Below are 12,724 nucleotides of genomic sequence, written 5' to 3'. Positions count from 1 at the left end.
TAAGTGGATAGAGTTCTTGACATCTATCCCAGGTTAAGAGCCCCTAATGTAGATGTGTGCCCATGACAAATGAGATTAGTTAAAGTACTTGGTTTCTTCATCCTGTGTGGATACAGGTGTTCATGTAATGGCATGTATATGTGCCGAGACAATCTCCAACCTCAAGCTGGTGAAGCGAATGCTAGTCTAGGCCAGCCTGGACTCTATCTACCTAGCTAAAGATTCCACCAGACACTAGCCATGGGACCAGTTCCTCTCCCACCCCAGAAGCATCCTGGTGTCCTTCCTGTTCCCTGCAACTTCATTCCGAGTTTTTCCTCTCTGCCCAGCCCCTGTATAACTTGTTACTCAAGTTCCTCCATCTGTAAAATGACCTTCCTCACAGGGTTATAAGGATCAAATGTAATCCGGAATGCACTCTACAAACCTTAGAGAACCATAAAAATGTCAGCACTTACGAGTTAGGCATGTGTTTGATCACTTGGGGCAGTATAGCTAAAGGGATCCAAGTGAGTCTATCCCTTAGGCTGCCCCACCTTTCCCCTTAGCCCCATCCCAGCAGCTGGATGGACAGTGCCCTGGAAGGACCTATCGCAGAGGGAATGGAGGGAGGGGGGGAGTGGGAGGGCTGATGCTGACTCCTCTAAAAGGCCCTAGGAGAAGCGCTCATCCACAGTGATACACTTTTATTAGTGCTTGGGTCTGTGAACAGGTGGAGGCCGCTGGTTGGTGGAAGGACAATAGGGCTCTATGTTCCATAGTCGGAAGTTCTGGGTGGTATAGCGTGGCCGATTGGGCACGGACAGGAAGGGGACATAGTTGGAGCCTTTGCCGGTTGGGATCCCAAAGCGATTCCGGTTAAGAACTAGGGAAAGTCGGGAGCAGGGAAGGGCAATGTCATTTCATGGTCTGGGCAACTTCCCTCTCTTTGAGAAGGGTCTTGGAGACACAGGTTCACCTGAACCTAGACCGGGCCATAGTTTGGCCCTACCAGATGGGGAGGTAGGACAAAGATTGGCAATGACCCTCTCCCACCTGATAGCCTCTCTCTCTCCCCTCGCGCCAACCCTCCCACCTTTGGCCCTCTGAGCCCAAATACAACCTGTCCCTCCCCATCCCCACCACCTTCCACCCCTGCTTAGCTTCTACTCACCAAACTCCTTTCCCGGAATGAGCTTGTCCTGCCATAGGAGGTTCCCCCAGCGCGTGCTGGGCTCCAAGTACTGAGCAGGGACTACGGGATCATACCAGGGGCTTTCTCGAAGGCGCTGGGTGTAGGCTTATTAGGGAGGAAGATGTCAGGTTATGAGTGAGGCCCATCCCATCCCATCCCCAGTCTTCTTTCCTTTCTTGTCCCAAGGGTGAACCTCCTACTTAGCCCTCTGCCCCCAGGGAGAAAATGTGGGTGGTTCCTTCCACTTTGGACCCAGGCACAACCTTAGGGGTAATGGAAAGTACTCTGGAACAGACTTGGGAGACTTGGATACTAGTCTCCACTCTGTCACTACAGGTGGTCTTGGGTGAAACTCACCCTCTTTGGGCCTCAGTAAAAGGGGTTGGGGTTGGATACCCACCCAGCTCAGCTCCGAATGTCCAAGTGGAAAGAGAGCCCTGGCCTTACCAGGAATAAAGGTCCGCTCCCGCCGGGAATAGGATCGTCTCCATCGGGTGTAGGCTGGGCGGTTGACGGGAGTAGTTAGGGTGTACCAGGCATTTCGGTTGTTGCCGTTGGTCAAACCTGTGTACCAACACTGGCCTATGGCATCATGTCCCATGGGAGTGAACTTCCATCGAACACCCTGCTTGATGATGGGGACCCATCTGGGGCCCGGAAGAGTGAGATACTCATCGCTATCGGGAGGGAGAGAAGAGACATTAGGGTTGGGAGTGCAGGGGGCTCTCAGCTTCTTCAGGGGGCCTCAGTGGGAGCGGGAGGAGAAGAGAAGGTAAAGCCAATAGACTCCTCAGAATAATGTTTTTGTTTTTGTTTTTCTGGTGAGGCAATTGGGGTTAAGTGACTTGCCCAGGGTCACACAGCTAGTAAGTGTCAAGTGTCTGAGGTCACATTTGAACTCAGGTCCTCCTGACTCCAGGGCTGGTGCTCTATCCACTGCGCCACCTAGCTGCCCCAGAATAATGTTTCGAAATGGATAAAATACAAAGGAAACCAATTATATTGATTTTTTTTTTAATTTTAACTTCATGGACTCCAGGTTAAAAATACATGCTATTTTTTTGGGGGGGGGGTGGAATAGAGAGGGGAGAAGGACAATGAGTTTGCAAATTTTTTCCGAAGTTAGTTAAGAAGGGATGGAAAGCTATGGAAAAAATCTGGGGCAGGGATCCCCACTGATTCATTAGGGGATTGAGGTGGAGGAGAAACAAGCTTTGTATGTTTATATAACTACATTAGGTAACGAGGTGCCAACTCTTAAGGCAGAGCGGGCACTGCCATCCCTCCTGCAAACTAAGAAACCCATTGGGCCAGGAGAGAGGAAGGGGTAAGGCAAAGGGATCTCAGTCTAGTTGGGGGTAACATTGCTGCAGCTGGTGACTGCTGGGACCATTGAAAAACCATTGGGTGCTTGTAGTCCTGCATTCCTCTCCCAGCTTTATTCCTGAATCCCAAGGTATCCTTGACCAAACCCCACTGCTTTGCCCTGCACCCTCAGTTTCCTCATCTTTGGTAAACTTTAATATAGTATGTAACCTGTGAGATTTTTGCTACCCATATAAAGGGACTAATCCTTGAATTCCTTACTTCAGAGGGTAGGTGTTAGAGAAGCACAGGAGCTCAAAGGGCTTCGTGATCATAAAGAACTGTAAAGGTAATTATAATAATAATCCCCAATAACGATGATCAGAAACTCTCTACCAGGGCTTATTCCATGGCTCCAGGAGACTGGGAGAATTCTCCATTTAGAGGTTTTCAGTGTCTTGTTAAACAGTTGGCCGACTTTTATTAAATGAATATTATGTGCCACACGCTGTGCTAGGCACTGGGGAGACAAAAGCGCAAATAATTCTTGCCTTCAAGGAGCTTAGAGTGGAAAGGAGTTAGATAATATGCAATGCAAATAATATACCCATGTGGCTCTGTAGATAATGTTGGGCCTGGAGTTAGAAAACCTGAGTTAAAATCCAGTCCCTTACACCAGCTCTTTGACCCTGGGCAAGTCACTTAATCCTATTTGTCTAAGTTTCATCAACTGTAAAAATGGGGACACCAACAGCACCTACCTCTCAGGGCTGTGATTCCTAAATTGATTAGGACTGTGTAGGTGTTACATAGATTCTTATTAGCACATTGCAGGTGCTGTGTAAATGCTTATTCCCTTTTTGGTGTTGTTGAGTTCTTCCAGTCTTGTCCAAATCTTCATGACCTAGTTTGGGGTTTTCTTGGCAAAGATACTGGAGTGGTTTGCCATCGCCTTCTCCAGCTCATTTTACAATTGAGGAAAGTGAGGCAAACAGGGTTAAGTGACTTATCCAGGGTCACACAACTAGTAAGTGTCTGAGACTGGATTGAACACCTGATCTCTTTCAGTCTGTTTCTTCTTTTATGAAATGATGATGATAAATACCTAACTTACAGGGTTGTGGGAATCAAATAAGATGAAACACAACAATGTTGTCCACTGGTGTCTGACTTTTTGGTGACCCCATATGGGGGTTGCTTGGAAAAGATACTAGAGTGGTGGGCCATTTCTCTAGCTCGTTTTACAGATGGGCAATCTGAGGCCAACAGGGTTAAGTGACTTGCCCACTAGCTAGCAAGTGCCTGAGGTCATATTTGAACTGACTCCAAGCCTGGTACTAGGGCCCTTCCCTTCCCCATATGTGCACAGTTGTTAGATGTTGTCTTCTCCCTTGGAACTTGAGCTCCCTAAGGTCCAGGACAGTGTTTTGAATCCCCACTGCTCAGCACTGTGCCTGATGGTAAGTGCTTAATTGACTGGTTGTTTAGACATAAGATAGATTCCGAGTAGAGGAAAAATGATTTCAGAAGGGAAAGTAGAGGCAAAGAGGAGGGAATCCAGGGAAAAGGCCAGTGCAGAAGATGGGATTTGAACTGAGCCTTGGGGGCAGCTAGGTGGCACAGTGGATAAAGCACCTGCCCTAGATTCAGGAGGACCTGAGTTCAAATCTTCCCTCAGACACTTGACACTTACTAGCTGTGTGACCCTGGGCAAGTCACTTAACCCTCATTGCCCAGGGGCGGGGGTGGGGGAGAAGAGAGAAGAGCCTCAATACGGAGCCAAAGATCTTGGGAAACAATAAGGAAAAAGGCATGGTGGGGGGCGGGGAGGGGGAGACAGCCTGATAGTGCAGAGGACAGGGGAGAGATGGAGCATCTCAAAAGGAACCTCAAGAAGGCGGGCGACAGTCGGACCTTGAAGGGGAGGCAAATGTATAGAGATTGGAAAGGAGGGAAATGGCCAAGTTGAGAAGAGCTGGAAGGTGAGAAACTGAGGGTTTGATAACCAATTGTTCTGTGAAGCTGGAAATGGAAAGTGGCCCTGGGTGTGGAGGACTGGGAGGGGCCCTCCTCACTTCTCCCATCCAAAGTCCCTTCCTGCTGACGCGGTTTTCTGTGTTCTAAGGTACATGTTTAGTTCTGCTACATGGTCCCTTCCTTGTTCTGATCTTCAGTGTTCTAAGCTCCCTTTCGGTGTCAGCCATGGGCGGGGCGGGGTTGGGATCCAGTAGCTCCTCATTTCCCAATCCAAACCCACTCCAGCTTCATTAACTAGACTTCTTCTGTCTCCAGCCGTGAGCTGGACAAAGATGGTAGGTGCGGGAGGGGGCAGTGCCCATCCTCCAATGCTAGAGACTCACCTATAGAGAGGTGTGGGGAAGTCAGTTTCCAAAGTCCCCTTAGGGACATAAGGACGATCATGTTCCCAGTTAGGACCCCCCATGTCTGCCTGTGGGTCTGCCTGTGGGGTCAGAACTGCTTCCAGTGTGCTCTTTGTGAGGAGCGGTCCATTGTTGCTAACAACAAAGAGAGGACAAGCAGCCGGGCCCTAGCAACAGATGCAGCTGGTAGCTGGGGGGCTGGGGTGGGAGCTCTGCTTGGCTGGGACTATTGGCAGAGGACTCCGGTCACGCGTTGGGGGGATTCTGCAATGAACATGGGAAATCAGAAGAACTCTCAGTTTTGGGGGGGAACCATCTCCTCTGCAGAATGGAGCTGAGTCCCGAGGCCTTTTCTTGATTGGTTACATAGAAGGTCATCTCCCTCTCTCTCTCTCTCTCTCTCTCTCTCTCTCTTTTTTTAGTGAGGCAATTGGGGTTAAGTGACTTGCCCAGGGTCACACAGCTAGTAAGTGTTAAGTGTCTGAGGCCAGATTTGAACTCAGGTACTTCTTACTCCAGGGCCGGTGCTCTATCCACTGTGCCACCTAGCCGCCCCAGAAGGTCATCTCAGAAGAGGAAGTCCAAGCTGGAGACCAGGGGAAGGGTACCAGGGAATGGTGGGCTCTGAGCTCAATCTTGAAGGGGACCAGGGGAGGTGGTAGGTAGAGCTGAGGAGGGGAGAGTATTCTAGGCTTGGGGAACAGACAGGGCAAAGTCAGGGAGAAGGGAAATGAAGTGTAGTGGCATAGGAACTACTTTGGCCTTGGAGGGTTTTGCCTCTCACTACTTTTTTTTTTTTTGTGGGGCAATGAGGGTTAAGTGACTTGCCCAGAGTCACACAGCTAGTGAGTGTCAAGTGTCTGAGGGCAGATTTGAACTCAGGTCTTCCTGAATCCAGGGCTGGTGCCTTATCCACTGTACCACTTAGCCGCCTCTCCTCTCACTACTTCTAAAAAAGTGTTTTCAGTAACAGTAACATTGTGTGATCAACTGTGATAGACTTAGCTCTTCTCAGCAATACAATGATCCAAGACAATTCCAAAGAACTCATGATGGAAAATACTCTTCACAAAATACTTCAGAAAAAGAACTACAGATTCTGAATGCAGATTGAAGCAGACTATTTTCACTTTTGTTGTTGTTTTTTATGTTTGTTTCGTCTTGTGGGTTTTTTTCCTTTTGTTCTGATCCTTCTCTTACAACATGACTAATGTGGAAATATGTTTAACATGATTGTAATATATAACTTATATCAGATTGCTTGCTGGCTTTGGGAGTGGGAAGGGAAGGGACGGAGAACAATTTAGAACTCAGTCTTACAAAAATGAATGTTGAAAACTATCTTTACATGTAATTAAAATAAAATAAAACAAAATACTATTTTAAAAAATAAATTAAAAAGTGAAATAGACATAGTGTCCATGCTTGACAATGGATGGCTCATTGCAGACATGCTCCACCACCTCTCACAGAGGAGGCAGGAATAGAGAGAACCAAAGCAAGCTCCACTCCCCCCCACCCCCATTCTCTGACATCACAACTGGACATCTCAGTCATCAGGGTTCTGAAGTCCTTTGGTGATGTTCTCTTTCACTCCATCGCATTTGCCATTTGTTAAAACAATTCAAGGCACTGAATCTCCTGATCTTTCTGATCCCTGAGGCTGGTTGGGCCTTAGGTTTTAGCTATCAGCTGGATGCAATTAGTTTTTAGTTTTTATTTTATGGTTTTTTTGTGGGGCAATGAAGGTTAAGTGACTTGCCCAGGGTCACACAGCTAGTGTCACATGTCTGAGGCCGGATTTGAACTCAGGTCGTCCTGAATCCAGGGCCACCTAGCTGCCCCCTGGATGCAATTGCTAATTGCTGTTTCCCTTCTCCTGCTGCTGTCACCCTAACTAGATAGCTGGGTTTGGCATCTGCTCTGTCTTTCCCCCTTTCTATCCCCCACTCCCACCCCAGACAATCCTGGCCACAAGAGTGTTTTTTTCTGGGCTCATTCATTAATTAACCAACAAATATTTAAACACCCACTACGTGTCTTCAAGCACTGTGATCTGCCTGGGAGATATAAAGACTACTATGAAATTGCCACTTCCCTCAATCTATTGGGGGGAGGGGGTTTGCCAGGGCAGGGGGTAGGGCAGGGGAATACAACATGTACAGTTATCCCTTCCACATCATGACATTCCCCATCATGACTTCGATATATCACTGACTGCCATAAGAAATTAAATGGGAATTCTGGGGGAGTTTTGTAGAAGCCACAGACAACACACAAAGGCCAGCAGACAAAACAGAGCCTATGACCAAATACTTAGCCCAAAATTTACAATAAGGTACTGTAAACACCCCACAAAAGAAAAAAGAAAAAAAATTCAGACTTCTTGTCTGGTACAAAGGGAGGGCCAAAAAATTTTCCATGGATTTTTCAGATAGCAGGGCTGCCACACAATGTGGAAGGGATAACTGTACATATATAAGTAAATCCAAAATACATAAATATGAGGTGTTCTTTTTGGGGGGAGAGAGGGGAGAAGACATTAGCAGCTAAGGGGAATCAGGAAAAGTTACATATAAAAGGTAGTTCCTTGCCTGAACCTTAACAAAAACTAGGGAGTCCAAGAGGGCAGCCAGGTGGCAGAGTAGATAGAAGACTGGACCTGGAGTCAGGAAGACCTGAGTTCAAATGTGGCCTCAAACACTTGCTAGCTGTGTGACCCTGCACTTAACCTTCTTTGCCTTAGTTCTTCATCTGTAAAATGAGCTTGGGGAGGAAATAGAAAACCACTCTAGCATTCCTGCCAAGAAAATCCCAAACAGGGTCATGAAGAAACATGACTGAAAAACAACAAAGAGAGAAAGGTGATTGGGTGAAACCTTCCAGAACAAGAATAGATTCACAGAAAATCCAACTTGGAAGGGACATGGAGTCCACCCCATGTATGAGAATCTCTACAACCTTCCCAACAAGTAGTCATTCAGCCTTTGCTTCTTCAGGCTTCAAGCAACAGGGAACCTCAAAAGCAGCTTATTCCATATTTGGGTAACTGTACAACTAAGGTTTTCCTTATATCCAAGTGACTCCCATCTGTTGTGCTTAGTCTGGCCAATGAGAACTCTTGGCAATGGAGATCTTGTATTTACGAAGTTGATTTTTTGGACCGAAGTGCACATTTGCATTTATCCTATTAAGCTTCATCTTAAAAAAAAAACAACCCACCAAAACCCGGGGGCAGCTAGGATAAAGCACCGGCCCCAGAGTCAGGAGGACCTGAGTTCAAATCTGGCCTCAGACACTTGACACTTACTAGCTGTGTGACCCTGGGCAAGTCAACTTAACCCTCATTGCCCTGCAAAAACAAACAAAACAAAACAAAAACCAACAATAGACTTATTTGTACAAACATTCATATTTATCTATGCCTGCATTTATATAATGTCGATTCCATTCTCCTGCCCCCTAATGAACAAAGAAAACTCTACAAAAACCAAAACCCCCATCATTAACATGTGTAGTCCAACAAAACAAATTCCCATGTTGGTCATGCCTGTCTCTGCATTTTAATTTCATCACCTCTCTGGTAGAAAGTGAGTGGTATGTTTAATTTTGGTTTATCATTGTGTTGATCAGAGTTTTAAAGTCTTCCAAAATTGGTTTTCTCTACAATGTTGCTATATTTGTGTAAACTGTACTCACTTCCGTCTGTGTTAGTTCATAGACATCTTTCCAGTTTCCTTTGAAACTGGCCATTTTGCCATTTCTTATGGCACAACAATATTCCTTCCTTATGCTATACTTCGTTTTAGTCATTCCCCAAGAGGACAACCCTTGTTTTCCAATTTTGGGCTACCACAAAAAGAACTACCCTATTTTTGTTCCAATAGGTCCTTTTCCTCTTTGATCTCTCTTGGGATATAGACCTGGTAGTGGCATCACTGAGTCAAGAAGTATGCACAGGTTAGCAACTTTGGGGGCATAGTTCTAAACTGCTTTCTGTTGTTTTTGGTTTTTTTTTTTTTGTCTTTTTGCAGGGCAATGAGGGTTAAGTGACTTGCCCAGGGTCACACAGCTAGTGTCAAGTGTCTGAGGCTGGATTTGAACTCAGGTACTCCTGAATCCAGGGCCGGTGCTTTATCCACTGCGCCACCTAGCCGCCCCCAAACATTGACTTTTTTAAGATTTTTAGTTCCAAATTTTTCTCCCCCCCTCCCTTTCCTCCCCTCTCCAGAAGCCAGCTAGCAATCTGATATAGGTTATACATGTTAAACATATTTCCACATTAATCTTGCTGTGAGAGAAGAGTCAAAACAAAAGGGAAAAAACTCTAATGTGGATATTTTATATTTTTGTAATTATTCATCTTTTTCTCTAAGTTAATCTGTTTTGTTGTTTGAGCAAAATTGTTTCTGATAACTTTTCCAGTTGAGAATTCTTCTTTTAAATTTTTGATATTAACAATTTGGTTTTCCTTTCTCTTTAAGAAAAATCAACTAACTTTTTAATCTACTTTATTAGTTTTTTAAAAAAATCAATTCAATGATCTTTTTGCCCTCAATTTTACTAATCTTTTCTTTAATTTTCAAAATTTCTACTTTGTTGCTTTGTTGGGAATTTTTAATTATTCAAGTTTTTCTAGTTGCAAATAAACTTTTATTAAACACCTACTAATTACCAGGAACTGTGCTAAGTGCTGGGAGAAAAAAGAAGAAAAGCATTCAGAGAGATATACAATTTCCTCTACGAAATAGATGCATCCCACAGATTTTGGAATGCTGTCTCAAACTTATTAGTTTCTTCTATGAAATTCCCTATTGTTTCTACAATGTTTTATTTTTATCCATCAGTTCTTTAGAATTGTTATTTCATCTCTAATCACTTTTTGATTCTTTTAAAGGACTTTTATTGAATATAATTTTTATTGCATTGTGGTAGATGATGTATTTAGTATTTGTCTTTTTCTGTATTTTTGAGAGGTATTTATGCCTCAATATATGGTCAGTTCTTGTAAAGGTACTGTGTTCAGTTCCTCTCTATTCCCATTCAATAAGGTCCAGAGTTCTATCATTTCTAATTTTTTAAAGTTCTATTCAGGTCCTTATTTCTTGATTATCTTTTGGTTAGATATATCTGTACCTGAAAGGGGTACGTTAAGGTCTCCCACTATTATGGTTTTTACTTCTAATTCAATTAACTTTTTCTTTAAGCATTTAGAAGCTATGCTATTTTCTGCAGTGCTTTTGAGCACGATAGATATAATAGATAAATGCAATTTCACTTGTCGCTTATCTCACTTATTGGTTTATCACATCTATATTTACTGTAGCCTTATCTGAAATCATGATTGCCACGCTTTTTTTAAGTTCAGCTAAAGCATAATGGATTTTGCTCCAGTCCCTCACTTTATCATCTATCATCTATTTATTTAGTTATTCATTCATTTATTTTTTACCAGTCCCTCATTTTAATTCTGTGTTTTTTAACAAGTGTTTCTTGTTAAGTGATACATCATTAGATTCTATTTGATTCTGTTTCTTTTTGCTATTTTCTTCTGTTTTATGGGTGAATCCATTCAAGTTATCAATAAATCAACAAGCATTTATTAATGTCCTATTATGTGCCAGGCACTGTGAAAAGCACTGGGGAGTCAAAACCACCCACAAAATTCCTCTCCTCAAGAAAGCTTATTGTTTAGTGGGGGAAGACAAAATGCAAATATATACATACAAATAGGAGCTAATCTTGGAGGGAAGGCACTAACATGAAAGGGGATCAGTAAAAGGCTTTTTTTTTTTTTTTTTGCGGGGCAATGGGGGTCAAGTGACCTGCCCAGGGTCACACAGCTAGTAAGTGTCAAGTGTCCGAGGCCGGATCTGAACTCAGGTACTCCTGAATCCAGGGTCGGTGCTTCATCCACTGCGCCACCTAGCTGCCCCCTGTAAAAGGCTTTTTACAGAAAATATTTTACCTGGAACCTAAAGGAATCCAAGAGGCATTTATGTGGTGTAGCAGATAGAGCATTAGGCCTGGAGACAGGAAGACTCATCTTCCTGAGTTCGAATCCAGCTTCAGATACTTACTAGCTGGGTGACCCTGGGCAAGTCACTTCACCCAGTTTGCCTCAGTTTCCTCATCTGTACAACAAGCTGGAGAAGAAAATGGCCAACCACTCTAGTATCTCTGCCAAAACTCCAAATGGGTTCATGAAGTGTTGGACGTGGCTGAAAAACGACTCCTCAACAACAGAAAGGAATCTGAGGAAGACAAGAGATGTAGATAAGGAGAGAAAATTCCAGGCCTATAGGACAGCCAGTGAAAATGTCCAGAGGCAGGAGATGCGAGGGTCATGTATGAGGAACAGCAAGGAGGCCAATGTCATTGGTGAGGCATAAAAAGACTGGGAAGGCAGTGGTGGGAGAGGTTATAATGGGCTTTGAAAGACAAACGGAGGATTTTGTTTGATCCTAACCATTAAATGTACACTTCTCTCATCTAACCTCTTGTCCTTTTTTCTCTCTTTGCTCTCACCTGTCCATTTACAAATAAAGTGATTTAAAAACATAAAGGCTTATTTCCACTCTGTTACAGCTCTTTTCTTCCCCTTCCCATCTCTGATCCTAAGTGTTTCCTCTTTCTTCCTTCCCTTTTAATTCTCCACGTTCCTCTTTCCAAAATTTGAGTTTGTTTCATTTATTATTGTTTCCTTACCTATGTTGTTTGTGAGGGCTAACCAAGCCCTTTTCTACTCATCCATCTCTGGTGTCTACCTTCATTCAACCTTTTTTTTTTTTTTTTTTTTTTTTTGGTGAGGCAATGGGGGTTAAGTGACTTGCCCAGGGTCACACAGCTAGTAAGTGTCAAGTGTCTGAGACTGGATTTGAACTCAGGCACTCCTGAGTTCAAATATATATATATATATATATACAAATAGGAGCTAATCTTGGAGGGAAGGCACAGGGCCAGTGCTTTATCCACTGTGCCACCTAGCTGCCCCCTTCATTCAACTCAACTGTGGCTTCAAAAAGCTGTAGCATGTGGAGCAGCAGGCACACCCTGGTAAAACCATGTTGGCAGAGAGGCTAAACCAGATTGAGGGTAACCAACAGGCCTCAGACCCTTTGGTGAGTTAGAGGGTTGTCTACCCCAAGCAAGTGAGGATTTCCTCTGGTGAAATGGGCAGATGAGAACAATTTTCTAACAGTCTGGAAGGTGGCTGAAGCAGGTGCTATGGAGCATTAGAACATGGTCAGACATTCAAAATTCTAAGGTCATCCACTGCATCCTGGTCACTCTCAGTTGTCCTGTTTTGTCTTGCGACTGTTCAATGACTTTGTGCAAATCTGCCTCCCTTAAATCTAATTCATGCCCGAGTCAAGACATCATCCTGTAATGTCACTGGTCCCCTTCAAAAACAAAGGATAGGGGCAGCTAGGTGGCACAGTGGATAAAGCACTGGCCTTGGATTCAGGAGGACCTGAGTTCAAATCTGGCCTCAAACACTTGACACTTACTAGCTATGTGACCCTGGGCAAGTCACTTAACCCTTGTTGCTTCACAAAACAAAACAAAAAAAACCCCCCAAAACAAAGGATAAGCAACAGCCAACTCCCCCAACCCTTGTCCTTGTTGCCTCCTATTTCCCTTTTGAATTTTGACATATTTCTATGCCAAAATCTTTTCTTTTTTTTTTATGCCAAAATCTTTATGGGTGAATGGTAATAAATATATTCAATTTTTATCTAGTTCAGATAAAAGTTCATGGGATAACATTCCACTCCCCTACTCCTTCCTTCATTATCATATACTCTTAATTTTAGATACTTCTGTCATGTGACAGTGATTTCCCTCCCCCTTCCTTCTTTCT

General features: G+C 44.0%; 1 protein-coding gene across 1 annotated transcript; it reads right to left on the bottom strand.

Moving 5' to 3' along the window:
- Nucleotides 1-230: 230 nt before the first annotated feature.
- C1H19orf71 (chromosome 1 C19orf71 homolog) lies at nt 231-4,900 on the bottom strand. The gene is made up of 4 exons (XM_043990510.1): nt 4,840-4,900; nt 1,427-1,918; nt 1,154-1,279; nt 231-865 (listed from the first exon to the last, which is right to left on the bottom strand). The coding sequence occupies exons 1-4, from the start codon at nt 4,898-4,900 to the stop codon at nt 690-692; spliced, it is 855 nt and encodes a 284-aa protein (XP_043846445.1). The 3' UTR covers nt 231-689.
- Nucleotides 4,901-12,724: the final 7,824 nt, after the last annotated feature.

Source organism: Dromiciops gliroides, chromosome 1 (genome assembly GCF_019393635.1).
Source record: "Dromiciops gliroides isolate mDroGli1 chromosome 1, mDroGli1.pri, whole genome shotgun sequence".
NCBI lineage: Eukaryota > Metazoa > Chordata > Mammalia > Microbiotheria > Microbiotheriidae > Dromiciops > Dromiciops gliroides.
The sequence above is the reverse complement of the archived record's forward strand: the minus strand, read 5'-3'. Positions and strand labels throughout refer to the sequence as shown.